Raw genomic sequence first — 27,695 nt, 5'->3', positions numbered from 1 at the left:
AGACCTAAAAAAGCATTGTGTTACCACAGATAGAAGCATGAATATGATAACTAAACATGCATTAGAGTCAGTTGGTTTTCTAACAGTGTTCATGGAGTGCCTGGTTGTGCTTGACGTTAAGCCCTTATCTACTGTGCTATTTACAGAAAGCCTAACAGTTCACCCTGCTTGCTGTGGTTTATTATTTGAGCATAAGATTAAAATACAAAACATTCACAGTAATACTTGTAATAATGAAGTATGGTTACTGAAATAATATCCCCGATAATGGGATAGACGTTACTTGGTTGTGTGAAACTGAATTTGAGCATGTAGAATGTGCTATGGTAACGTAACCTGCGGTGTGTTATTATGGCTAAATCTGATTTCTGAGAAACCCTGTACTTTTATTCTTTTTGGGAATTTCAAGATTTATTTTTTAGCAGAACATTTCCTTGTGTTTTATTTGATGAATGGACCAATAGAAATGGTCTTTAAGTATTTGAAATAAAATCAGGTCCAAGTCCAAAAAGAAGAATGTTTTTTGTGAAGCCTAGCACTTCTAATATGCATATATTTTCAAAGGTCACATGCTCATCCATTGTTTCTTCTGAAATTAAATTTAACCACCTTAGAGAGCATCAGTGAGGTCAGTGACTGACGTTAAACTCAAATATACTAGATGCTAAATCACTCCAAAGAACACCGTCCCAATGCACCACATCCAAATACTGCTTGGCTTTATACCCTACTACCTCCGTTTTGCATTGGACTTTGTGACCTTGTCTGGTGGCTCATGTTAGGCTGTTATTTGTGAATGCCTCTGTCAGTAGTTAAATTCACTTATTAGAAGAGGAGTCTCAATACTTTGACAGTGACATATGAGTAGTGTACAAGGTTCTTCCAACAGTAATGACATGACACGCAGCAAATTGTCACATAACAGATGAGAATGGTCACACTGGTGTGACTGTAGTGTTGTATAGCTGAGTTACACTGATGAGCTAGCAATGCTGTTAAGTGAAGGCTATTAATAGCCAACAATCAAATTCTAAAACCACATTACAAATTCAACAACCACATGCAACCCCCCCACACCCTCCCAAAAATAGAAATTAAAACACCTGATGGCTCAAGTAACTAGCATGTGAGTAGCAGACTCATAGTAGCAGACCCAAAACTGGCTACTCACAACATGAACTGTCTCTGTAAAGACATTTCATGTGAGACGAGGGCTCAAATGTTCCTCTCTGAAGTTGTCTCTGAAGTCTGTATTTTGGTATGACCGTCTATTTTTAGTTGCAACCTAATTTGCATTTGACTTGAAGACTCAGCATTTCAGTATCCTTTTAAGCATTTCAGCAGATCTAAGGTTTTATCTTTCTTGTCTTTCCGCAGTCAGAGTCTAATAACACACAGAATGGTGATAAATCTGATCCAGTGGTTCTCAGAAAATTAAGTTTGCTTATGTACATATGAAATGGGTAACACCTTAACACTTACACAGACTAACAGACTAATGCTAATGCAAAAACTAAATTTAGGCACTTTAAGCACTGTGAAAAGAACAAGTGAAAAGAAGAAGTGAGAGTTGCAGAGAAGCAAAAATCCAGTTAAATGATTTCATGCTGTTTATGATGTGTGTCTGTCTAAAAGATCTGGGAATTTCTTGAGCTTGTGTATTCTGTTTGAACTTCTCATGTCCTTTAGCCTGCCTCTGCTAAATTATTCATAGCACTGACTCGATCACTATAAATAGGAGAGTAAAAAACTTTTGGAGATGTGATATTTACATGTGTCCAGCATTTTTACATTTGTTCTCTCTCATCTTTACAAATTGGATATTCTTCTGGAATGGCAATGTATTAGTAACTGAATTGAGGTACAAAAAAAGCTGGCCTGTTCATTTTTTATATTGTGCCATGGTCATTTTTTCCAAGTCAGCTTCACAAAACAATCAGTCTAAAGGGATTTAAAACATATGCCATTTCACTTATTCAGCATTAAACCTAACAATACAGTTTTTCCTGGCATGGGGCAGGGCCTGTTTTGGACTCCCTTGAACCAAAACATTGTTTTCACAATTTGTTTCTTTGGAAAAACGGAAAAGATGATCAAATATGAAAGGTAAAGATAGCGTTAAAGCACTTTTCCCCAGACTTAGGATCTTATCTTATTACTTTCTCATATTACTGTGGACCGTGACCAAAGCTAAAACAGCAAAAAAGAATGAGTTCGCCTGCAGTCGACAGAATCAGCAGTATCCTTTTTCTTTCATGATGTAAAAACCTGCTGTTTTCTATTGCCTACAGTGAACTGAATACAGTTAACTGTATTGTTGTATTCGTATGCATACAATGGAAAGACTTTTGTATTTGCTTCTGCATTTGACAAATGTGTATCATCCAGTATATTATGCAGCAGTATGTTGATATAGTTGACCCACACAGGCAACTCTGGAAGAAATCTTCACTTGTCCCAGTTCCATTCAGTTGAAAGTTTCATTAAGCAGTTAAGTCTAAAGGGGCTTTCGTTATTATCCGCATCTGGGAAAGAGTTTTCGTTCTGACCCAAACACAGTCCCTGAAGGTACATTCCTTATTATGATCTCAGTTTTTCAGGCTGTCTGCAAGATGCAGTTAAACAAGCACTCTGACGATCAACCAGCAGGTCAAGATGTGATCAAACAACCACCCTTGCATTCAGGTCAATGAAATGTCTAGCAAACCTAGACACTTTGCAAACCTTTAGCCTGGGTCATAAAGACGTCTCCACACATGAGCCATTGCGATGCAGTGAACGATGGTCATGGTTCAGGCATCCTTCATTGCGGTGCACGATCAGCACAGGGAAATACAGTGCATCCTGGTAGTTTGGAGGTAAAGGTGGGTTTTCCTCATCTTGGCCAGGTTGACCTGCCAGGCAACGCGTGCTTTCAGAGGGGCAGCCTGGATCGTTTAGGCTGCCGCTGTGGCTCCTCCACAGGCAGCTTCTCCTGGAGCCGTACAGGCGACCCAGAGAAAAGCGGCTGCCGCTGAAGGGCAAGCGTGGGCTGCTGCTGTTGTTGCAGATACTGAGGGCACTGCGAGAGAAAATGGAAGAGCTGCTGATGGCCCTGTGGCAGCGCTCGCAGTTCTGCCTATAGCCGCTGACCCTGCCGGATGAATATGTGTTGCACGCAGATAGCTGGGCCAGATCCATCAGCACAGCTTCAGAATAGCTGGGCACCAGCTGCTGGTTGGAACGGATGTGCCATTCCAGCTCTGTGCTGTCGATGGTGTTGACCCGAGGGATGTGCCGGCAGTATGGCCGCTCATCCAAAGGAGAGACTGGGACATAGTCGAAGCCAAACAGCTTCTCCACATGGTAGTGAAGGTAAGCTGTACGGTACTCCATTAGGACCCGCAGGGGCCAAGAAAGTGTCACTGAGGCCGCTATCCAGAAGACGTTGTGCCTTGCATACCACGGCAAGTGATCAGGATCTGAGAAGGCCATCACATACTCTCTGAAATCCACATTTTTAAGGTGCATCCCTTCACGTGCCTCCATGTAATCATCCAGGCCTTCGTTTTCTGTGAAGAATCTGGCCCTCTGCGTCAGGTAAGAGTTTTCTGACTCCACATTGGCAAAGCTGAAGCACTTTGTGAAGCGAAGCTTGGTGATTGGGAACCCCTCCAGACCCATCAGCAGCTTGGAGATGTCCTTCACCCCGCAGTTCCCATAGTCAAATTCAGCCTCCGCTACATGCGTGTTGACCCGCTCGTGATAAACCTGTGTGGTTGTGTAGGCATCTCCATTGCGATAGCGGGTCACTTGCCTTGTCCGGCGCACATAATGGTAGCTAATTGCTTTCCACCAGATGCAGGGAGTGGCCTGCTGCATACGCTGTACCCGTTCTGCCATGTTCTCCAGATCCACCTTATACTGCAGCTCACTGTGGATATAGCAATGCCAGCACTCCACCAGGTAAACCACGTAGAGCATGAGCAGGAAAGCCACGGGGATGTAGATGTAGCCATTTGAGCAAGGGCTCTCATAGTACATTGACTTCTCTTTGAAAGCGCTGTCAAAGGTAAAACGTGTCACCTTGGTAATAGAGCACCAGGCCATGGCCACCACGCAGCCGTACATTAGCAAGGTCAAAATGAAGCATTTCCAGTGCGATTCTCGACACAGGGCTTTGCTCAGGGACTGCTTCTGAGGCCGCTGCTGCATGGAACAGAAAGAAAAAAGCAAAGAGTGAGGAAATGTGTGAGCACTAGTGGGCTAAATCTCAGAGCTTTGGATGATTTGATTTGATTTGATTATGGTTATGATATGCCTTATCAGATTGTATCACAATCTAACTCAATTAAAAGAGCAGAAACTGTAATATAGTGAAAGTATGAGTACTGTGTCACAATCTAACTCAATTAAAAGGGCAGGAACTGTACTATAGTGAAAGTATGAGTACTGTATCAGATCTAACTCAATTAAGAGAGCAGAAACTGTACTATAGTGAAAGTATGAGTACTGTATCACAATCTAACTCAATTAAAAATGGAGTCAAAGTACACCTAAAAAAGGAGTAACCAGTAAAGAATTAACCAGTTATCGACTATCGTAAGCCAAGCGTGGTACTTTTCTATTTGGGGAATCCTTTAAAACTGTTGCACACAAAAGATGCACAGAGTCTTAGATGCTGACAGAATGGTTTCTTTGGAATTAACTGTTGGATAGAAACATTTGGTCTAGATGTTAGCATGGACTCACTTGTAAGAAATATCTTGGCACTGCAAATCACAGACACTAGTCATCAACATTTTACACCTGCTGTTTTACCAGCAGAAGTATTGTGTGTCTTTCTTTGATTTTAAATCAGTGCTGAACAGCATGTTTAAAACCACGAGTAGACTAATTCACACACATTATAGAAAATCCCATCATAGCCATTCACCTCACCGCAAACAGTTAATCACATCAGTAGTCAACAAAAATCATGGGTCAGCCACTATAGACATATGAAAAAATGGATCCCTACTAAAAACTAAATTACTTAAAAATGCGTAAAACTTTGTATGGTGCGGTTAAGTGTAATGCAGTGACTAATGGATGGCACTGGTATTTTATTCCAACACAAGGACAAATAATTATAGCTGTAAGCAGTTTCATTTGACATTATTTTATTTTATTCACAGCACCAATTTAATATAGCAGATTATGTAGCAGCCTAAACAAAGTATTCCTTCAGGGACAGCAATCTCTGTTCGTATGGTTGTCCCGAAGTTCCTAATCCCAGGGGTGATTTAAATACAGATGGCTTTCATTTCAATCAATATGGATTCAATCTGATTTGTGCAAACAAGCAAAAAACAGAACCAATAACATTGTGTTTGTGGGCATGAGCACAAAAAGTGTCCTACACCCATAATACTTAAGCACAGTCACAACTACTTTGGAGGTTCCTGAAACACTGGCCTTCAAGAATCCACCAGGAACCCATTTGAAAGGGGTGTATCTCTGGGGAACTAATGTACAAGATTACTAGTTAACATTCACAGGTTTATCTAGAACTCTGTGTGTGTGTGTGTGTGTGTGTGTGTGTGTACATGTTGGGGTGCATTAACTACCATGAAAATGCATTTGCAAGACAATTTGTTTTTTAAAATAGACAGAATAGAAGAGTTCCCACAAAAAAAGGCCTTCCAACCAGAAGTCAAGAGGAAGGTGACATCTTGCCTCACCCTAGGGCTCAGTAAGCCTAAAGGAACAGCAGAAGCTCCTCACAGTTGCCCAATCACTAAGCAGGCACTGGCCCAGGACAGTGGAGGCATTGCCTGGAGGACACAGAATCCCAATGGCAGGTAACAACACCAAGAATTGTTTCGAATTACAAATAGTGTAGCAAAATATAGTGTTGGAAAGATGTTCCAAGACGTCTTGGAAAGACACTTGTCATAGCATATGGCATATAGACGGCAGGTTTGGACAGTAGCTCTCTGCTGATGTGCTTTTAGGGTGATGCTCCATGAGCGTGAAACGGCATAGCATGTGTTGTGCTCTTTACACAGCAGCATGCTTTAAATAATTGATGCTTTGCTTCCACAATCATCCTCCCCACCTTGTCACATGAGCCCCCCCTAGCTCCACACTGGCAGGAAAGAACCACGACAATGGCCTGATCCTCTCTGAGTCTTAAATATGCATTGAGCAAATATAGGACAGTCACTGTCTCACATTACATGGGTGTGATAACAGGTTTTACTCCGGGCTGGTGAGAGCAGCTGATATTTCGGGGCAGATCAGTGAAGAATGGGGGGAGGGGGGGTGTGGTGGTGGTAGAGACAACACTTCATCAGGCTTGACTCTGCATTTGCTGGAGGCAGTGACTGAGAAGTAGATGGGTGAAAAATTGGGGAACATTTTGAGCAAGTCTGCTCATTCCCTGCAGGGCGTGATATGAAGAGAAGCACCTTAAACCACTGACTCATGCTGCCCAACGTCTCCTCCCAGCGTGCTACCTCAACATCACTCTCTCAGAACAGAGAATGAACATGATGTTTTCCAGATAATAATAACCCACATTCCACACATCAGTGAAATTTGGCACGTAGGTTAATGTTGTCAACAGTAGACCACAAACAACACATCCCACACTGGCTGAGGTTTGCTAGGCAAGTATTCAAGCACATCCACCACTATGGGATCAGTAGTTTCAAGGGGTCAAAAAGGGTCCAAAACAATTACTTGGTTGCTTCTGAGCAGATCCAGTATATTAGTAGCTTTCTGTTCTCATGTTTCTAAACTGAGACCATGGCAATCACCCTACCACAATGGCTGGGTGTTTTTTCTAGCCACTGTCGCCTTTGGCTCAATCTCAATCTCTTGTTTAATTTGTTTCGTTTCTTTTTTTGTCTTATTTCTGGTATGTTTTGCATCAATATCAGGTTGTAAAAATCATTAGATATTATAAAATTGACTTGACTTGTTTAGCAACAGTAATAATAGCATCTCACTGTAACACCTGCTAACATAGTGACTTTTATTTTATTTTATTAGCCACGCCCACTTTTAAGATTTCAAGTCAGTTCATATCAACTGCTTCATGATCAAATAGTGCAAAGTGAACGTAGTCTGGTCAACCATTTCCAGTGAAGAAAAGGGCCTGTGTCTGTGGTTGAAGGCCCTAAATTTAAAACATCCATACATCTGCTCTTACCATTTTGTGGAGGGGAAACCAACACCAGAACATCCTTACACAGAGAACTAGTTCCGGTTATGCAGTTCCGGTGAAGTGGAAGTGTTGGGTGCTTGTGAGGCTGTCAGGTATGATGTTAGCCTAAGAGCTAGCCTAGCTACCTAACAGCCATATGTTTGAAATTTAGCACCTTCAACCACAGACGCAGGTTCCCTTTCTATAGAAGAAGTGGGATATAAGTTATATGGTGCTCCACAGCACCTCAGTCTTTCTGTGTTGTGTTCATAGTACTGCTGTTCAAGCACAATTCTCCTCTTCCAATTATTGTGACACCCTCTAACTGAGCATAATGTATGATTCCTTTTAAATAATATATATCAATAGATCTGCTGTCGCACCGGACATTCTTCAACACTAAGGAAACTAATTTAACCCCCTCCATTGCGTAATGGAAAATGAGGTGGTGACCAAAGGTCATTGTCAGAATATGGCTGTTTTGAGGACTTTTAACTTAAGATAAGTTTACATTTGCCTTTTCTTTGAGTGTTCATTACATTAAGTAGCTAAATGTGCAAGCTCTACAAAAAAGCTAGTGTTAACTTCAAATATGATCATACTCCCATTCGTTTTTTGGTGTTCATGACAATGACAAAGGGTACTTAGGCAAGTACTTCATAAACAGAAGCACCTCGGCTAGCAAAAACACGTTCCAGGTAATGCTTAATATGTTCCAACTGTCGCATTTGCATAAGCAACATAGTTCCTCCTCCACAGGCTGGTGTGAAATGTAGCCTATTAAAATAATATTGTCGCTTAAATAGAAGCTGTTTGTTTTTACTCACACATACATGCTATGGAACTATTCACTGCACCAACATACAGCTCTGACACAGTCCATAGTAATTTACCGGAGGTTCTTCTGAAAATATGATAAAATAAGGTTGCAAATGGCTTCATGCCAGCGTATTGGCTAAATAGGACCAGAGAACAGATTCAGAGCCTTAAAGATATTTCACTGTATTGGAAAAGTTGTTTCAAACAGCTTTAAAAGAAGCCAAACAGCTTCTTTAATTACTGCAGACATACTAAGATGGGATTTATTAGCGTCCCACTTTATGCATGACAGGCCAAACGTTCATATACAGTCGTATGTAAGTTTTGGTCACCCCGGTTTGTAAATAAAAAAAACAAAACAATACAAATAAGTCATATCCTCGACAGAGACACATTTCTGCCCATTTTACTACACAAATATGTACTGCGTTGAGCATACTGGAAACAATAAAGTAACATTTCATGTATTTTTTTATTTAACAAATACAGAAAATAAATAGAAATAAACATGTATAAATTGATCTGAAATGCACAGTTTGAGTTTGTTTCCTGTGGAGAATTTGTTCACCAACAAACAACAAAACAGCATTTTAACAGGGGTGACCAAACCCCCAGGCGTTCACATACTGCTAGCTTTGCATCAGCCATAAGGTCACCGTGCCCAATGTCAAGCCTGGGCTAAAGGGGTATAAAGCCCCACCCCTGTAGTAGCAGTACTGGGCTGTGTGGCAGTGGAGCTGCATTCTCTGGACTGATGCAGCTCCACCCAATGCCCCACTGAGAATTCAGTGAAAAACTGAGACCTGCATTAAAAGGCTTGCTTGCTGTTAGTGAAAGTGTTCATGCATGTAACTGTCATCAGTCAGTGATTAGAATAATTGCTTCTGACATGCTGAGTCTTTGCAGGAAAAGAAAGCACTCGAGCTTGAACAAAAAAGACACATTTTTTATACAGCATTAGGACCCTATAGAGAAAATCACCACGCCAATTTATTCACCATCTTAAAGTTGCCAGGTGGTCAAGCGAAATATGACGAGAGAGAATAAAAGCATCGCAGGAAAGAGCTGTGTTTTACTATCTAGTCAAGGCCAAGGGCGATTAGCTGTATTATTGTCCAGGCAGAGTCAGAAGTGGCTGGGGCGGCTCAGTTTTGGACAAATCCGGATTGCGCTGTAAAGCAGCTAATCCGCCAAACAAAGCCTGTGCGATATTCCCTGCTCGCCCGTGGCTGCGCTTGCAGGCCTGCACCGTCTCTGCTCGGCTTTTCAGCCTGTAATGTGGTGAGGATTCTTTCTGGGTTGACGAGGTGCTGCTGCTTCTGATAAGGCTGCCGGGGAGAGAGCTAGGAGAGAGCTGTGAGAGAGGCGTCCCACTTTTCTGCAGACTATTTTAGCGTGCTGGAGTTTGTCAGCGTGGTGATATGAGCCCAGAGGCCTGATCTGAGGCTCCCATTGCTGTTACTCATCCTGTTTCAATGAAATGCAATATGTAAAACCTTATTAAGCAGAAAACTATTTCGTACTCCAGGCAGATATGCTCACTGCAGTAGCTGCGATAATTTGAAAAAAAAAACAAAAAAAAAAACAGTCTCTTCGCTCCAGAGTTGGTATGAACAGTAAGTATTTAATTGGTTGTTAATGCACAAGATCTTAAAGCTTCACTTTAGTCAGAAATCAAATGAACACAATTTTCCTCTTAGTCCAAATGAAGTAGATCAGCCAAGTCATTTTGTGTTTGAAGTCTGCTTTTTTAGAGCTAGGAGCTAATGTAGCTAACAAGTAATAGAAACTTGTGTACACCAATTAGCATACCTGAATCATCACACACTCGCCTAAAACTGCTCGGTAATGTCCAGCATACTTGCCTATGTGGTTTCTGATACTGCAGGACTGATGGACTAATGCAGGACTGATGGAATACATTCAGAGTGAGAGGGAGACTGCATTAGACTTTTTTACCAAACTGTTGCTTTACTTGAAAAGGGTGACGAAGGAGTTCACTCAAAATCACATGTGGTCATTGTTAGATGTGTTTTGGATGTTTTCTGGACTTACAGCCGCAGTGAATGTGTGTATGTATAATGTGTGTAAACACGTATTCCCAGAAGTTCTCAGTTGTAAAAAGATGTAAATATATCCCATTTAAGACAGTAGTATCAGTGGTGCTCTCAGTTCACGCCCCACAGCTCAAAGAGGCCTAAATAGTGTTTTAAAAATGGGCTTTATGTAATCGCCAGGGATGTTCCGTGGTTCAGCGAGTGATGGCACAATGACTTTCTTGATAGGATTTAACTCGGCTGATACAGCATAACCGCTACATCATTTCTGCGAAGGGAACAGAGCTGCTCTTTGTTCGTTCCTGACTGTATGATGACCTGATAGCGGTCTAACCTTCTCCTGTCTGCTGAGCACTTCATTGTCTGGACATTGTGATAGACTAAAGTACTAGATGGAACCACCTTTGCCTCCACAACAGCTTGAATTTTCGGGTTGTAGGTTTCAAACAGTGCCAGAAATATTACACAGGCATGTGGAAGCATGCTAGTCTTGGTATCAGACGCCTAGAGTTCCACAACAATGTCTGCTGACAGGAAATCATACTTATATAATTATATAGATCAAAATCTGATTGAGTTTGGCTAGGACATATATATATATATATATATATATATATATATATATATATACATGTATAGGACATACATATAGTATACATACTGTTGGGCCCTTGAGCAAGGCCCTTTACCCTCTCTGCTCCCCGGGCGCTGGAGTTGGCTGCCCACCGCTCTGGGTGTGTGTGTGTACTCACTGCTCCTAACATGTGTGTGTGTGAGTGTGTGTTCACTACCAGATGGGTTAAATGCGGAGGACACATTTCGCTGTACAGTGTACACTGTGAATATATTGAATATACACTATATGAATATTGAGATGCAACAAAAAATAAACCTTTTTGACTTTTTTTGGTCACTTTTTTGTTTTTTGTACGGTCACAAAAGGCAACGCATCTACACATTCATGTTCAATCTATTGATGATGTTATATTTAAAGTACAATAAGGGAGAGACCCTAATTTAACACAATATTATTAGCAAAACAATAAGCAAAAAAATCATTATTATTATTATTATTATTATTATTATTATTGGGAATACTACTACTACTACTACTACTACTACTAATAATAATAATAATAATAATAATAAAAGACAATGATAATAGCCAATCAAAAGAGACCTTTTTCACATGCACTATATGTTCAAATGTTTGTGGATACACTCTTCTAATAAATGCATTCAGCAATTTTAAGTTGCATGCACTGCTGGCACAGATGTGCAAATGCACACACATACACAGCTTGTCTAGTCCCTGTGCAGAAATACTGTCTATAGAATAGGATTCTCTGAAGCAGACAAACATAAACCTATTGGTGTAATACCTAATGACAGGGGTATAAATCCCCCCAGCATTGAGCTGTGGAGCAGTGGAACTGTGTTCTCTGGAATGATACTTTTGGGATGAGCTGGGGAGTTCAGGATGAGGTAATGCTCACAGCAGTGCTCTGATATCTAGCAGAAGGCCTTCCCTGTACAGTAGAGACAGCTGCTCCAACAAAAGTAGGTAAAACTCTTTATTAATACCCTTGAAAGTGAGTAAGCAGGTATCCCAATACTTTTGTTCATATAGTGTCAGTCTTAAAAGTGTAGTAACAGAAGCATCCAGTTTAATTGTATAGGATAAGGAGATGACCATTATAGCTGTTTTTTTGAGTCATAAACCCACAGGAACATTGTAAATGGCCTAGCGGGAGAAAATGAGTATATGAGTGTGGCTGTGATTCGTTAGACAAAAAAGGCAGATAACCCTCAAGCAGTGGCTGTAGGAATCCACATTATTCTCATATCCCTTGGAATTCAAGGCTCCCTTGACTGCATCACCCAGTTCCTGCAGATTGTTGACATCCCATTTCACCTCTTCCCAAAGGGCCTCCATTTAATGGAGATTGGAGAATTGCACCGGACGCGCGCTGGAGTAAAGTGAAGTGACTGTCATGCTGGTGGAGCCAGTCAGAGATGATGTGTGCTTTATGTCAGGGTGCATAATCCTGCTGGAACCATTTAAAGAGGGTCATGAAGGGACACATGTCAGCCAAGGCATCAATGCTTAAATGCACTATGTTACCTGAAAGATGCTTAGTTGTGAAGTAGCCTAAAGCATACCAGGGAAACCATCCCCGCACCTTGTACTGTACAGCAGAATGTATTTTTGAGCATCAACCCCCACCTGCCCTGGTTGTCATGGTTCCCTGTTTCATTTGCTTTGATTTGAACGCATCATTTTGTGTGCGTCTGGTATAGCGGGATTTTAAGGTCAATCAGAACCGTACTGTGACGTATTTCCAAATAAAACAGGGTACCAGTTAGGGTCTCTGAGCTAGCTGAGTGTTTTCTCTCCATGATAGATGGTGCGAGCCCTCCACCCCCACTGCCTCGGTTGTCAAGGTTACCTCTTTGACTTGCTTTGATTTGAAGGAACTGATTACCATTTTATGGTGCTTCGTTACTTTGTAGCAGCGGCCGTGGCCTAGGCTCCTAGGCTCCTGTGAGTTAAAGGTATTCCATTGCATTTTCTTTTTAAACTGTTGCCAGTTATGCAAATGAGAGCTATTGTAATTGGCTGTCATGTACCAGGTGCCTCATTCACAAAACAGACCAAAACATTCCTTATAACATCAGCAGAATGAGCTATGCTAAGGTTGAAAAGGTGGAGATACACTATATATATATATATATATATATATATATATATATATATATATATATATAATGCCTTGCATTGTACATATAATGTATTATGTTATATATTATTATATTTATTTATTCATATATAAAATGAATCCTTCCTCTCTTTTATCTAACAAAATGGACTGATAAATTCCTACCAGTGATAAATATATCTGTCCATAACTCCCTTGTTCTGCAGTCCTTGCCCCACACCATTACACCATCAACAGTCTGTGCTATGGACGCAAGGCAGGAGGGATCCATGGATTCATGCTGTGTCTGCCAAGTTCTGACCTACCATCTGGTTGTGGCAGCAGAAATCAACACTCATCAGACCGAGCAAGGGTTCTCCAATTTTTTTCATTGTCTAGTTTTTCATGATTAACTAAATTTTGTAGCCTCATCTTTCTGTTCTCAGCAGGAGTGGAACCACTGTGGTCTTACATTTGCTGAAGCCCATCTGCTTCATGGATTTACACTTTACACTGCATGGAGATGCGCCCGTCTGCTTGCCGCTGTTGTGAAATGCTTTCATGGTTGTTTATGGCCTTTTTGTAGGCTTTGCCTCCTAGCTTGTCTGAGTAACAGGATGTTTTTGCTCACAGAAATGCCACTCACTGGGTGTTTTTTGTTTCTCACACCACTGTGGGTGAACCCTAGAGACTATAGTGTGTGAACGGCCTAGGAGGGAGCTGTTTCTGGAGTCTCATCTCACCCCTTTTGCCCATTCTAATGTTTGGTCCAACAGTTAAACACTTTTATCCTAAATGTAGTTCCCTAAAGAACCATGTCTGAAAAAGAGAACCTTTTAAAGAACACTTGCATAGCATGAGGGTTCTATAGCTATGTACGTGTTCTGACTTTATATTACATTATTTTGAGGTTTTTAAATGAAGGTACATCACACTCATTCAGTGTGGTTCTCATATGACACTGCACACCTTCGTTTTTAAGCAATTTTAGCAAAAAGGGTTCTTTATAGTAGTATTGGCTGATAACAATACTGGAACCCTGTGTGCTACAGAAGATTATTTAAGAAGATTTCCATTATAGAGAATCACACAGAGTTGTTCGGTAATCTCTAATAGACTTGCTTATGTGGTTTCTGATGCTGAATGACTCACTGTTATCCATAAACATGGACCGAAGCCCAAACCTAAAGAAGTAGACTTCAGATATCAAACACATCTTAGCTGATCCAACATTTATATGGAACATTTATGCAAGGTGAATTACATTTTTTTCCAAACTATTGCTTTAATGATCCAAAAGATCTAATTAAATGTTTGCTGCACTTCCTAAGCACTTTATTAGGAACACTGTTACTGCATAGTTCCTTTTTACTCCTAAAAAAGCCTCAGTTCTTCATGGCATGGATTCCACAAGATGTTGATAACCTTCCTTTGAGGTTCTGGTCCATGCTGATGTGACTGTGTCACTCACTCCCTGCAGAATATGCCGTTCTACCTCATCCCAAGGGTGTTCTACTGGATTTAGATCTGGTGACTGGGAAGACCAGTGAGAAACACTGAACTCACTCTCAAAAAAGACAGAAATTGAGATTCATCAGACCAGACCTTTCGTTTGTCCGGTCTCCAACAGTCCAGTTTTGGTCAGTACACTGTGTCCACTGCAGTCTCAGCTTTCTGTTCTTAGCTGATACAAGCGCACTTCAGTGTGGTATTTTGCTGTTGTAGCCCATCCACCTCAAGGTTTCTGAGATGCTTTTTGCTGTCCACAACTGCACAGAGTGGTTATCTAAGTTACTGCTACTGGAATCAGTCTGGCTATTCTCGTTTCCGTCTGCAGAACTGATGTTTGCAGGATGTTTCATCTGCATTACACTATTGTGAGTAAACTCAGACTGAGACTTTCCCAGAAATCCCAAGAGATCAGCTGTTGTAGAAATACTCCAGCCAGCCCGTCTGACACCAACAATCACCCCACGCTCAGAATCCCTGAGATCATATTTTTCCTCATTCTGATGGTTGATGTGAACATTACCTGAAGCTGCTGGAGCGTATCAATGTGATTTTGCACTGCTGCCACATGATTGGCTGATATAGATAATAGATAATTGCATAGATGCATAGGTGTACAGGACCTCCTAATAAATTGCTCAATAGATAGATAGATAGATAGATAGATGGATAGATAGATAGATAGATAGATAGATAGATAGATAGATAGATAGATAGATGGATAGATAGATAGATAGGTATAACCCTAGCTGTGACTGAATGGGTTTTGTAATACATTTGATAAACAGAGTAAAACTTACTATCCTCCTGTATAGCCTACAGAACAGTCTACTACACATCACACATGCTTTCCACTGGCACTGCTAGCAGTGGATGAAACATGCCAAGGCAGCTTTCTTTGTTAAGAGGGAGGTGACAGAGCGAAATCAGTCACCTGTGCTTTGTTCAATCCTAAATAAACAGACATGAGACGATCCATGCGGAATCCTCGCTGATTCTGTCCCCACGCCAGCCTTTCCTTGCACGTAGTAATGAAACAGAAAGACATGCAAAATAATAAATGCCACACAAAACCAAAGGTAAACTATGCAGAAATAGATATGCATGTCTCTAAATGGAAGTAGAAACATTAGCGTCCGGGCATGCACAAACACAAACGCATGCAAAGAAGATGGTATGAAAAAAAAAACATGTAAGGCAATACAATACGTGTCCCGGTAAGTCTCTCTCTCTCCCTCTTACCTCCTCGCGGGGACTCTCCGCTTCCTCCCCAGGAGCGGCGCTTGTGCTGCTCGCGGTGGTCGTGGCCGTAGCCGTGGCCGTGGCGGCCGATGCAGGGGACATGGCTGTGCAGGCAGCGGGGCATGGATCACGAGCTCCACATCGGACCGCAGCGCCGACCAACCATGCATCATCCACAGCGCTCGCGCGAGGGGAAACGGTCAGCGCAGCAGCGGCAGCAGCAGCAGCAGTCCCCCGCTCACTGACAGACAACAGGAAAACAGCTCAGAAAACGATGCCATGTGTTCGGAGGCTCGCAGAAGAGCTGCAGGTCAGCAACCGCGCGCTGCGTGTGAGCGAGCTGCATGCGCTGCATGTGTGAACGCCATCCTACATCCTACTCCACTCCTCCAGGACTGAGCTGAGCAAAAGAAGAAGCCTCGCAGCCTGGGGCCCTCCCGCACCTCCTGCACCTCATCGCTCAGCTCCAGGGTCTCTCACCGTAAACATGCAAGCAGGGGAGGCTGTGAGAACGACAGCGCGCGGGATAGTAACAATCCGAGAAAAACAATGCAGAGATGCACGTGCGCGCCCGGTCCGCGACCGACGATGCTGAATGGGAAAGATGAGGGGAGGAGCTCGAGCGGAGCAGATGGACGCACTTTAGTTATTTATTCATTATTTATTCATTATTGCCCCCCCCCCTCCTCCTCACACACACACACACACACACGTATTCCGACCTTCCTGTGTTCTAGTAGCCTTTTGACAAAGTTCTTCAGTCCCATGAGTACTGTACCAGTGCGACATGCATTCTGAACGCGTTCTAATATCATCTTAAAACGTTTCTGAGGACGTTCTAAATACAGTCATATAGCGTTCTAAATACAGTCATATAGCGTTCTAAATACAGTCATATAGTGTTCTAAATACAGTCATATAGCGTTCTAAATACAGTCACATAGTGTTCTAAATACAGTCATATAGCGTTCTAAATACAGTCATATAGCGTTCTAAATACAGTCACATAGTGTTCTAAATACAGTCATATAGCGTTCTAAATACAGTCTAAATACAGTCATATAGCGTTCTAAATACAGTCACATAGTGTTCTAAATACAGTCTAAATACAGTCATATAGTGTTCTAAATACAGTCATATAGCGTTCTAAATACAGTCATATAGTGTTCTAAATACAGTCATATAGCGTTCTAAATACAGTCACATAGTGTTCTAAATACAGTCATATAGCGTTCTAAATACAGTCATATAGCGTTCTAAATACAGTCACATAGTGTTCTAAATACAGTCATATAGCGTTCTAAATACAGTCTAAATACAGTCATATAGCGTTCTAAATACAGTCACATAGTGTTCTAAATACAGTCTAAATACAGTCATATAGCGTTCTAAATACAGTCATATAGTGTTCTAAATACAGTCATATAGCGTTCTAAATACAGTCTAAATACAGTCATATAGCGTTCTAAATACAGTCACATAGTGTTCTAAATACAGTCTAAATACAGTCATATAGCGTTCTAAATACAGTCATATAGTGTTCTAAATACAGTCATATAGCGTTCTAAATACAGTCACATAGTGTTCTAAATACAGTCATATAGCGTTCTAAATACAGTCTAAATACAGTCATATAGCGTTCTAAATACAGTCACATAGTGTTCTAAATACAGTCATATAGTGTTCTAAATACAGTCATATAGCGTTCTAAATACAGTCTAAATACAGTCATATAGCGTTCTAAATACAGTCATATAGTGTTCTAAATACAGTCATATAGCGTTCTAAATACAGTCATATAGTGTTCTAAATACAGTCATATAGCGTTCTAAATACAGTCATATAGTGTTCTAAATACAGTCACAAAGCGTTCTAAATACAGTCACATAGTGTTCTAAATACAGTCATATAGCATTCTAAATACAGTCTAAATACAGTCATATAGCGTTCTAAATACAGTCATATAGTGTTCTAAATACAGTCATATAGCGTTCTAAATACAGTCATATAGTGTTCTAAATATAGTCATATAGCGTTCTAAATACAGTCATATAGTGTTCTAAATACAGTCATATAGCGTTCTAAATACAGTCATATAGTGTTCTAAATACAGTCATATAGCGTTCTAAATACAGTCACATAGCGTTCTAAATACAGTCATATAGAGTTCTAAATACAGTCACATAGCGTTCTAAATACAGTCATATAGCGTTCTAAATACAGTCATATAGTGTTCTAAATGCAGTCACATAGCGTTCTAAATACAGTCATATAGCGTTCTAAATACAGTCTAAATACAGTCACATAACGTTCTAAATACAGTCTAAATACAGTCATATAGCGTTCTAAATACAGTCATATAGTGTTCTAAATACAGTCATATAGCGTTCTAAATACAGTCATATAGCGTTCTAAATACAGTCATATAGTGTTCTAAATACAGTCATATAGCGTTCTAAATACAGTCACATAGTGTTCTAAATACAGTCATATAGCGTTCTAAATACAGTCATATAGCGTTCTAAATACAGTCACATAGTGTTCTAAATACAGTCATATAGCGTTCTAAATACAGTCTAAATACAGTCATATAGCGTTCTAAATACAGTCACATAGTGTTCTAAATACAGTCTAAATACAGTCATATAGTGTTCTAAATACAGTCATATAGTGTTCTAAATACAGTCATATAGCGTTCTAAATACAGTCATATAGCGTTCTAAATACAGTCATATAGCGTTCTAAATACAGTCACATAGTGTTCTAAATACAGTCATATAGCGTTCTAAATACAGTCATATAGCGTTCTAAATACAGTCACATAGTGTTCTAAATACAGTCATATAGCGTTCTAAATACAGTCTAAATACAGTCATATAGCGTTCTAAATACAGTCACATAGTGTTCTAAATACAGTCTAAATACAGTCATATAGTGTTCTAAATACAGTCATATAGCGTTCTAAATACAGTCATATAGTGTTCTAAATACAGTCATATAGCGTTCTAAATACAGTCACATAGTGTTCTAAATACAGTCATATAGCGTTCTAAATACAGTCATATAGCGTTCTAAATACAGTCACATAGTGTTCTAAATACAGTCATATAGCGTTCTAAATACAGTCTAAATACAGTCATATAGCGTTCTAAATACAGTCACATAGTGTTCTAAATACAGTCTAAATACAGTCATATAGCGTTCTAAATACAGTCATATAGTGTTCTAAATACAGTCATATAGCGTTCTAAATACAGTCTAAATACAGTCATATAGCGTTCTAAATACAGTCACATAGTGTTCTAAATACAGTCTAAATACAGTCATATAGCGTTCTAAATACAGTCATATAGTGTTCTAAATACAGTCATATAGCGTTCTAAATACAGTCACATAGTGTTCTAAATACAGTCATATAGCGTTCTAAATACAGTCTAAATACAGTCATATAGCGTTCTAAATACAGTCACATAGTGTTCTAAATACAGTCATATAGTGTTCTAAATACAGTCATATAGCGTTCTAAATACAGTCTAAATACAGTCATATAGCGTTCTAAATACAGTCATATAGCGTTCTAAATACAGTCATATAGTGTTCTAAATACAGTCATATAGCGTTCTAAATACAGTCATATAGTGTTCTAAATACAGTCATATAGCGTTCTAAATACAGTCATATAGCGTTCTAAATACAGTCATATAGCGTTCTAAATACAGTCATATAGTGTTCTAAATACAGTCACAAAGCGTTCTAAATACAGTCACATAGTGTTCTAAATACAGTCATATAGCATTCTAAATACAGTCTAAATACAGTCATATAGCGTTCTAAATACAGTCATATAGTGTTCTAAATACAGTCATATAGCGTTCTAAATACAGTCATATAGTGTTCTAAATATAGTCATATAGCGTTCTAAATACAGTCATATAGTGTTCTAAATACAGTCATATAGCGTTCTAAATACAGTCATATAGTGTTCTAAATACAGTCATATAGCGTTCTAAATACAGTCACATAGCGTTCTAAATACAGTCATATAGAGTTCTAAATACAGTCACATAGCGTTCTAAATACAGTCATATAGCGTTCTAAATACAGTCATATAGTGTTCTAAATGCAGTCACATAGCGTTCTAAATACAGTCATATAGCGTTCTAAATACAGTCTAAATACAGTCACATAACGTTCTAAATACAGTCTAAATACAGTCATATAGCGTTCTAAATACAGTCATATAGTGTTCTAAATACAGTCATATAGTGTTCTAAATACAGTCATATAGCGTTCTAAATACAGTCATATAGTGTTCTAAATACAGTCATATAGCGTTCTAAATACAGTCACATAGTGTTCTAAATACAGTCATATAGCGTTCTAAATACAGTCATATAGCGTTCTAAATACAGTCACATAGTGTTCTAAATACAGTCATATAGCGTTCTAAATACAGTCTAAATACAGTCATATAGCGTTCTAAATACAGTCACATAGTGTTCTAAATACAGTCTAAATACAGTCATATAGTGTTCTAAATACAGTCATATAGCGTTCTAAATACAGTCATATAGTGTTCTAAATACAGTCATATAGCGTTCTAAATACAGTCATATAGCGTTCTAAATACAGTCATATAGTGTTCTAAATACAGTCATATAGCGTTCTAAATACAGTCACATAGTGTTCTAAATACAGTCATATAGCGTTCTAAATACAGTCATATAGCGTTCTAAATACAGTCACATAGTGTTCTAAATACAGTCATATAGCGTTCTAAATACAGTCTAAATACAGTCATATAGCGTTCTAAATACAGTCACATAGTGTTCTAAATACAGTCTAAATACAGTCATATAGTGTTCTAAATACAGTCATATAGCGTTCTAAATACAGTCATATAGTGTTCTAAATACAGTCATATAGCGTTCTAAATACAGTCACATAGTGTTCTAAATACAGTCATATAGCGTTCTAAATACAGTCATATAGCGTTCTAAATACAGTCACATAGTGTTCTAAATACAGTCATATAGCGTTCTAAATACAGTCTAAATACAGTCATATAGCGTTCTAAATACAGTCACATAGTGTTCTAAATACAGTCTAAATACAGTCATATAGCGTTCTAAATACAGTCATATAGTGTTCTAAATACAGTCATATAGCGTTCTAAATACAGTCTAAATACAGTCATATAGCGTTCTAAATACAGTCACATAGTGTTCTAAATACAGTCTAAATACAGTCATATAGCGTTCTAAATACAGTCATATAGTGTTCTAAATACAGTCATATAGCGTTCTAAATACAGTCACATAGTGTTCTAAATACAGTCATATAGCGTTCTAAATACAGTCTAAATACAGTCATATAGCGTTCTAAATACAGTCACATAGTGTTCTAAATACAGTCATATAGTGTTCTAAATACAGTCATATAGCGTTCTAAATACAGTCTAAATACAGTCATATAGCGTTCTAAATACAGTCATATAGTGTTCTAAATACAGTCATATAGCGTTCTAAATACAGTCATATAGTGTTCTAAATACAGTCATATAGCGTTCTAAATACAGTCATATAGCGTTCTAAATACAGTCATATAGTGTTCTAAATACAGTCATATAGCGTTCTAAATACAGTCATATAGTGTTCTAAATACAGTCACAAAGCGTTCTAAATACAGTCACATAGTGTTCTAAATACAGTCATATAGCATTCTAAATACAGTCTAAATACAGTCATATAGCGTTCTAAATACAGTCATATAGTGTTCTAAATACAGTCATATAGCGTTCTAAATACAGTCATATAGTGTTCTAAATATAGTCATATAGCGTTCTAAATACAGTCATATAGTGTTCTAAATACAGTCATATAGCGTTCTAAATACAGTCATATAGTGTTCTAAATACAGTCATATAGCGTTCTAAATACAGTCACATAGCGTTCTAAATACAGTCATATAGAGTTCTAAATACAGTCACATAGCGTTCTAAATACAGTCATATAGCGTTCTAAATACAGTCATATAGTGTTCTAAATGCAGTCACATAGCGTTCTAAATACAGTCACATAACGTTCTAAATACAGTCTAAATACAGTCATATAGCGTTCTAAATACAGTCATATAGTGTTCTAAATGCAGTCTAAATACAGTCACATAGCGTTCTAAATACAGTCACATAGCGTTCTAAATACAGTCATATAGCGTTCTAAATACAGTCTAAATACAGTCATATAGCGTTCTAAATACAGTCATATAGCGTTCTAAATACAGTCTAAATACAGTCACATAGCGTTCTAAATACAGTCACATAGCGTTCTAAATACAGTCATATAGTATTCTAAATACAGTCATATAGTGTTCTAAATACAGTCACAAAGCGTTCTAAATACAGTCACATAGTGTTCTAAATACAGTCATATAGTGTTCTAAATACAGTCATATAGTGTTCTAAATACAGTCATATAGTGTTCTAAATACAGTCACATAGCGTTCTAAATACAGTCATATAGCGTTCTAAATACAGTCATATAGCGTTCTAAATACAGTCATATAGTGTTCTAAATATAGTCATATAGCGTTCTAAATACAGTCATATAGTGTTCTAAATACAGTCATATAGCGTTCTAAATACAGTCATATAGTGTTCTAAATACAGTCATATAGCGTTCTAAATACAGTCACATAGCGTTCTAAATACAGTCATATAGAGTTCTAAATACAGTCACATAGCGTTCTAAATACAGTCATATAGCGTTCTAAATACAGTCATATAGTGTTCTAAATGCAGTCACATAGCGTTCTAAATACAGTCATATAGCGTTCTAAATACAGTCTAAATACAGTCACATAACGTTCTAAATACAGTCTAAATACAGTCATATAGCGTTCTAAATACAGTCATATAGTGTTCTAAATGCAGTCTAAATACAGTCACATAGCGTTCTAAATACAGTCACATAGCGTTCTAAATACAGTCATATAGCGTTCTAAATACAGTCTAAATACAGTCATATAGCGTTCTAAATACAGTCATATAGCGTTCTAAATACAGTCTAAATACAGTCACATAGCGTTCTAAATACAGTCACATAGCGTTCTAAATACAGTCATATAGTATTCTAAATACAGTCATATAGTGTTCTAAATACAGTCACAAAGCGTTCTAAATACAGTCACATAGTGTTCTAAATACAGTCATATAGCGTTCTAAATACAGTCATATAGCGTTCTAAATACAGTCATATAGTATTCTAAATACAGTCATATAGTGTTCTAAATACAGTCACAAAGCGTTCTAAATACAGTCACATAGTGTTCTAAATACAGTCATATAGCGTTCTAAATACAGTCATATAGCGTTCTAAATACAGTCATATAGTGTTCTAAATATAGTCATATAGCGTTCTAAATACAGTCATATAGTGTTCTAAATACAGTCATATAGCGTTCTAAATACAGTCATATAGTGTTCTAAATACAGTCATATAGCGTTCTAAATACAGTCACATAGCGTTCTAAATACAGTCATATAGAGTTCTAAATACAGTCATATAGCGTTCTAAATACAGTCTAAATACAGTCACATAGCGTTCTAAATACAGTCACATAGCGTTCTAAATACAGTCATATAGCGTTCTAAATACAGTCATATAGCGTTCTAAATACAGTCTAAATACAGTCACATAGCGTTCTAAATACAGTCATATAGCGTTCTAAATACAGTCAAATAGCGTTCTAAATACAGTCTAAATACAGTCATATAGTGTTCTAAATACAGTCATATAGCATTCTAAATACAGTCATATAGCGTTCTAAATACAGTCATATAGTGTTCTAAATACAGTCTAAATACAGTCATATAGTGTTCTAAATACAGTCATATAGCGTTCTAAATACAGTCATATAGTGTTCTAAATACAGTCATATAGCGTTCTAAATACAGTCATATAGTGTTCTAAATACAGTCATATAGCGTTCTAAATACAGTCATATAGTGTTCTAAATACAGTCATATAGCGTTCTAAATACAGTCATATAGTGTTCTAAATACAGTCATATAGCGTTCTAAATACAGTCATATAGTGTTCTAAATACAGTCATATAGCGTTCTAAATACAGTCATATAGTGTTCTAAATACAGTCACTTAGCGTTCTAAATACAGTCACATAGCGTTCTAAATACAGTCATATAGCGTTCTAAATACAGTCTAAATACAGTCACATAGCGTTCTAAATACAGTCATATAGCGTTCTAAATACAGTCATATAGCGTTCTAAATACAGTCTAAATACAGTCATATAGCGTTCTAAATACAGTCATATAGTGTTCTAAATACAGTCATATAGCGTTCTAAATACAGTCTAAATACAGTCATATAGTGTTCTAAATACAGTCATATAGCGTTCTAAATACAATCATATAGCGTTCTAAATACAGTCATATAGCGTTCTAAATACAGTCATATAGTGTTCTAAATACAGTCATATAGCGTTCTAAATACAGTCATATAGTGTTCTAAATACAGTCACATAGCGTTCTAAATACAGTCACATAGTGTTCTAAATACAGTCATATAGCGTTCTAAATACAGTCATATAGTGTTCTAAATACAGTCATATAGCGTTCTAAATACAGTCATATAGCGTTCTAAATACAGTCATATAGCGTTCTAAATACAGTCATATAGTGTTCTAAATACAGTCATATAGCGTTCTAAATACAGTCATATAGTGTTCTAAATACAGTCACATAGCGTTCTAAATACAGTCATATAGAGTTCTAAATACAGTCACATAGCGTTCTAAATACAGTCATATAGCGTTCTAAATACAGTCATATAGTGTTCTAAATGCAGTCACATAGCGTTCTAAATACAGTCATATAGCGTTCTAAATACAGTCTAAATACAGTCACATAACGTTCTAAATACAGTCTAAATACAGTCATATAGCGTTCTAAATACAGTCATATAGTGTTCTAAATGCAGTCTAAATACAGTCACATAGCGTTCTAAATACAGTCACATAGCGTTCTAAATACAGTCATATAGCGTTCTAAATACAGTCTAAATACAGTCATATAGCGTTCTAAATACAGTCATATAGCGTTCTAAATACAGTCTAAATACAGTCACATAGCGTTCTAAATACAGTCACATAGCGTTCTAAATACAGTCATATAGTATTCTAAATACAGTCATATAGTGTTCTAAATACAGTCACAAAGCGTTCTAAATACAGTCACATAGTGTTCTAAATACAGTCATATAGCGTTCTAAATACAGTCATATAGCGTTCTAAATACAGTCATATAGTGTTCTAAATATAGTCATATAGCGTTCTAAATACAGTCATATAGTGTTCTAAATACAGTCATATAGCGTTCTAAATACAGTCATATAGTGTTCTAAATACAGTCATATAGCGTTCTAAATACAGTCACATAGCGTTCTAAATACAGTCATATAGAGTTCTAAATACAGTCATATAGCGTTCTAAATACAGTCTAAATACAGTCACATAGCGTTCTAAATACAGTCACATAGCGTTCTAAATACAGTCATATAGCGTTCTAAATACAGTCATATAGCGTTCTAAATACAGTCTAAATACAGTCACATAGCGTTCTAAATACAGTCATATAGCGTTCTAAATACAGTCAAATAGCGTTCTAAATACAGTCTAAATACAGTCATATAGTGTTCTAAATACAGTCATATAGCATTCTAAATACAGTCATATAGCGTTCTAAATACAGTCATATAGTGTTCTAAATACAGTCTAAATACAGTCATATAGTGTTCTAAATACAGTCATATAGCGTTCTAAATACAGTCATATAGTGTTCTAAATACAGTCATATAGCGTTCTAAATACAGTCATATAGTGTTCTAAATACAGTCATATAGCGTTCTAAATACAGTCATATAGTGTTCTAAATACAGTCATATAGCGTTCTAAATACAGTCATATAGTGTTCTAAATACAGTCATATAGCGTTCTAAATACAGTCATATAGTGTTCTAAATACAGTCATATAGCGTTCTAAATACAGTCATATAGTGTTCTAAATACAGTCACTTAGCGTTCTAAATACAGTCACATAGCGTTCTAAATACAGTCATATAGCGTTCTAAATACAGTCTAAATACAGTCACATAGCGTTCTAAATACAGTCATATAGCGTTCTAAATACAGTCATATAGCGTTCTAAATACAGTCTAAATACAGTCATATAGCGTTCTAAATACAGTCATATAGTGTTCTAAATACAGTCATATAGCGTTCTAAATACAGTCTAAATACAGTCATATAGTGTTCTAAATACAGTCATATAGCGTTCTAAATACAATCATATAGCGTTCTAAATACAGTCATATAGCGTTCTAAATACAGTCATATAGTGTTCTAAATACAGTCATATAGCGTTCTAAATACAGTCATATAGTGTTCTAAATACAGTCACATAGCGTTCTAAATACAGTCACATAGTGTTCTAAATACAGTCATATAGCGTTCTAAACACAGTCATATAGTGTTCTAAATACAGTCATATAGCGTTCTAAATACAGTCATATAGTGTTCTAAATACAGTCACATAGCATTCTAAATACAGTCATATAGCGTTCTAAATACAGTCATATAGTGTTCTAAATACAGTCACATAGCGTTCTAAATACAGTCATATAGCGTTCTAAATACAGTCATATAGTGTTCTAAATACAGTCATATAGTGTTCTAAATACAGTCATGTAGCGTTCTAAATACAATCATATAGCGTTCTAAATACAGTCATATAGCGTTCTTAATACAGTCACATAGTGTTCTAAATACAGTCATATAGCGTTCTAAATACAATCATATAGCGTTCTAAATACAGTCATATAGCGTTCTAAATACAGTCACATAGTGTTCTAAATACAGTCATATAGCGTTCTAAATACAGTCATATAGTGTTCTAAATACAGTCACATAGCGTTCTAAATACAGTCATATAGTGTTCTAAATAAAGTCATATAGCGTTCTAAATACAGTCTAAATACAGTCATATAGTGTTCTAAATACAGTCATATAGCGTTCTAAATACAGTCATATAGTGTTCTAAATACAGTCATATAGCGTTCTAAATACAGTCACAAAGCGTTCTAAATACAGTCATATAGTGTTCTAAATACAGTCACATAGCGTTCTAAATACAGTCACATAGCGTTCTAAATACAGTCTAAATACAGTCACATAGCGTTCTAAATACAGTCTAAATACAGTCATATAGCGTTCTAAATACAGTCATATAGCGTTCTAAATACAGTCATATAGTGTTCTAAATACAGTCATATAGCGTTCTAAATACAGTCTAAATACAGTCATATAGTGTTCTAAATACAGTCATATAGCGTTCTAAATACAGTCATATAGCGTTCTAAATACAGTCATATAGTGTTCTAAATACAGTCATATAGCGTTCTAAATACAGTCATATAGTGTTCTAAATACAGTCACATAGCGTTCTAAATACAGTCACATAGTGTTCTAAATACCGTCATATAGCGTTCTAAATACAGTCATATAGTGTTCTAAATACAGTCATATAGCGTTCTAAATACAGTCATATAGTGTTCTAAATACAGTCACATAGCATTCTAAATACAGTCATATAGCGTTCTAAATACAGTCATATAGTGTTCTAAATACAGTCACATAGCGTTCTAAATACAGTCATATAGTGTTCTAAATACAGTCATATAGCGTTCTAAATACAGTCATATAGCGTTCTAAATACAGTCATATAGTGTTCTAAATACAGTCATATAGCGTTCTAAATACAGTCTAAATACAGTCACATAGTGTTCTAAATACAGTCATATAGCGTTCTAAATACAGTCATATAGTGTTCTAAATACAGTCACATAGCGTTCTAAATACAGTCATATAGTGTTCTAAATACAGTCATATAGTGTTCTAAATACAGTCATATAGCGTTCTAAATACAGTCTAAATACAGTCACATAGCGTTCTAAATACAGTCATATAGCGTTCTAAATACAGTCATATAGTGTTCTAAATACAGTCTAAATACAGTCATATAGCGTTCTAAATACAGTCATATAGCGTTCTAAATACAGTCATATAGTGTTCTAAATACAGTCATATAGCGTTCTAAATACAGTCTAAATACAGTCATATAGT

The 27,695-nt window shown here is 37.3% G+C and overlaps 1 protein-coding gene across 1 annotated transcript; it reads right to left on the bottom strand.

Moving 5' to 3' along the window:
* Positions 1-1,106: 1,106 nt before the first annotated feature.
* On the bottom strand, positions 1,107-16,084 carry tmem151ba (transmembrane protein 151Ba). The gene is made up of 2 exons (XM_072687393.1): positions 15,498-16,084; positions 1,107-4,188 (listed from the first exon to the last, which is right to left on the bottom strand). Exons 1-2 carry the CDS (start codon positions 15,597-15,599, stop codon positions 2,737-2,739), a joined length of 1,554 nt encoding a protein of 517 aa, XP_072543494.1. The 5' UTR covers positions 15,600-16,084; the 3' UTR covers positions 1,107-2,736.
* Positions 16,085-27,695: the final 11,611 nt, after the last annotated feature.

Source organism: Salminus brasiliensis, chromosome 1 (assembly GCF_030463535.1).
Source record: "Salminus brasiliensis chromosome 1, fSalBra1.hap2, whole genome shotgun sequence".
Taxonomy (NCBI): Eukaryota; Metazoa; Chordata; class Actinopteri; order Characiformes; family Bryconidae; genus Salminus; species Salminus brasiliensis.
This window is presented reverse-complemented; position numbering and strand designations above follow the sequence as displayed.

What these genes read in the sequence shown, in the direction of transcription:
- tmem151ba (XM_072687393.1), bottom strand. Translation starts at nt 15,599, where the DNA reads ATGTCCCCTGCATCGGCCGCCACGGCCACGGCTACGGCCACGACCACC. An exon ending in CGGAGAGTCCCCGCGAGGAG is followed by an intron (nt 4,189 to 15,497) that starts GTAAGAGGGAGA and finishes TGTTCCATGCAG; the next exon opens with CAGCGGCCTCAGAAGCAGTC.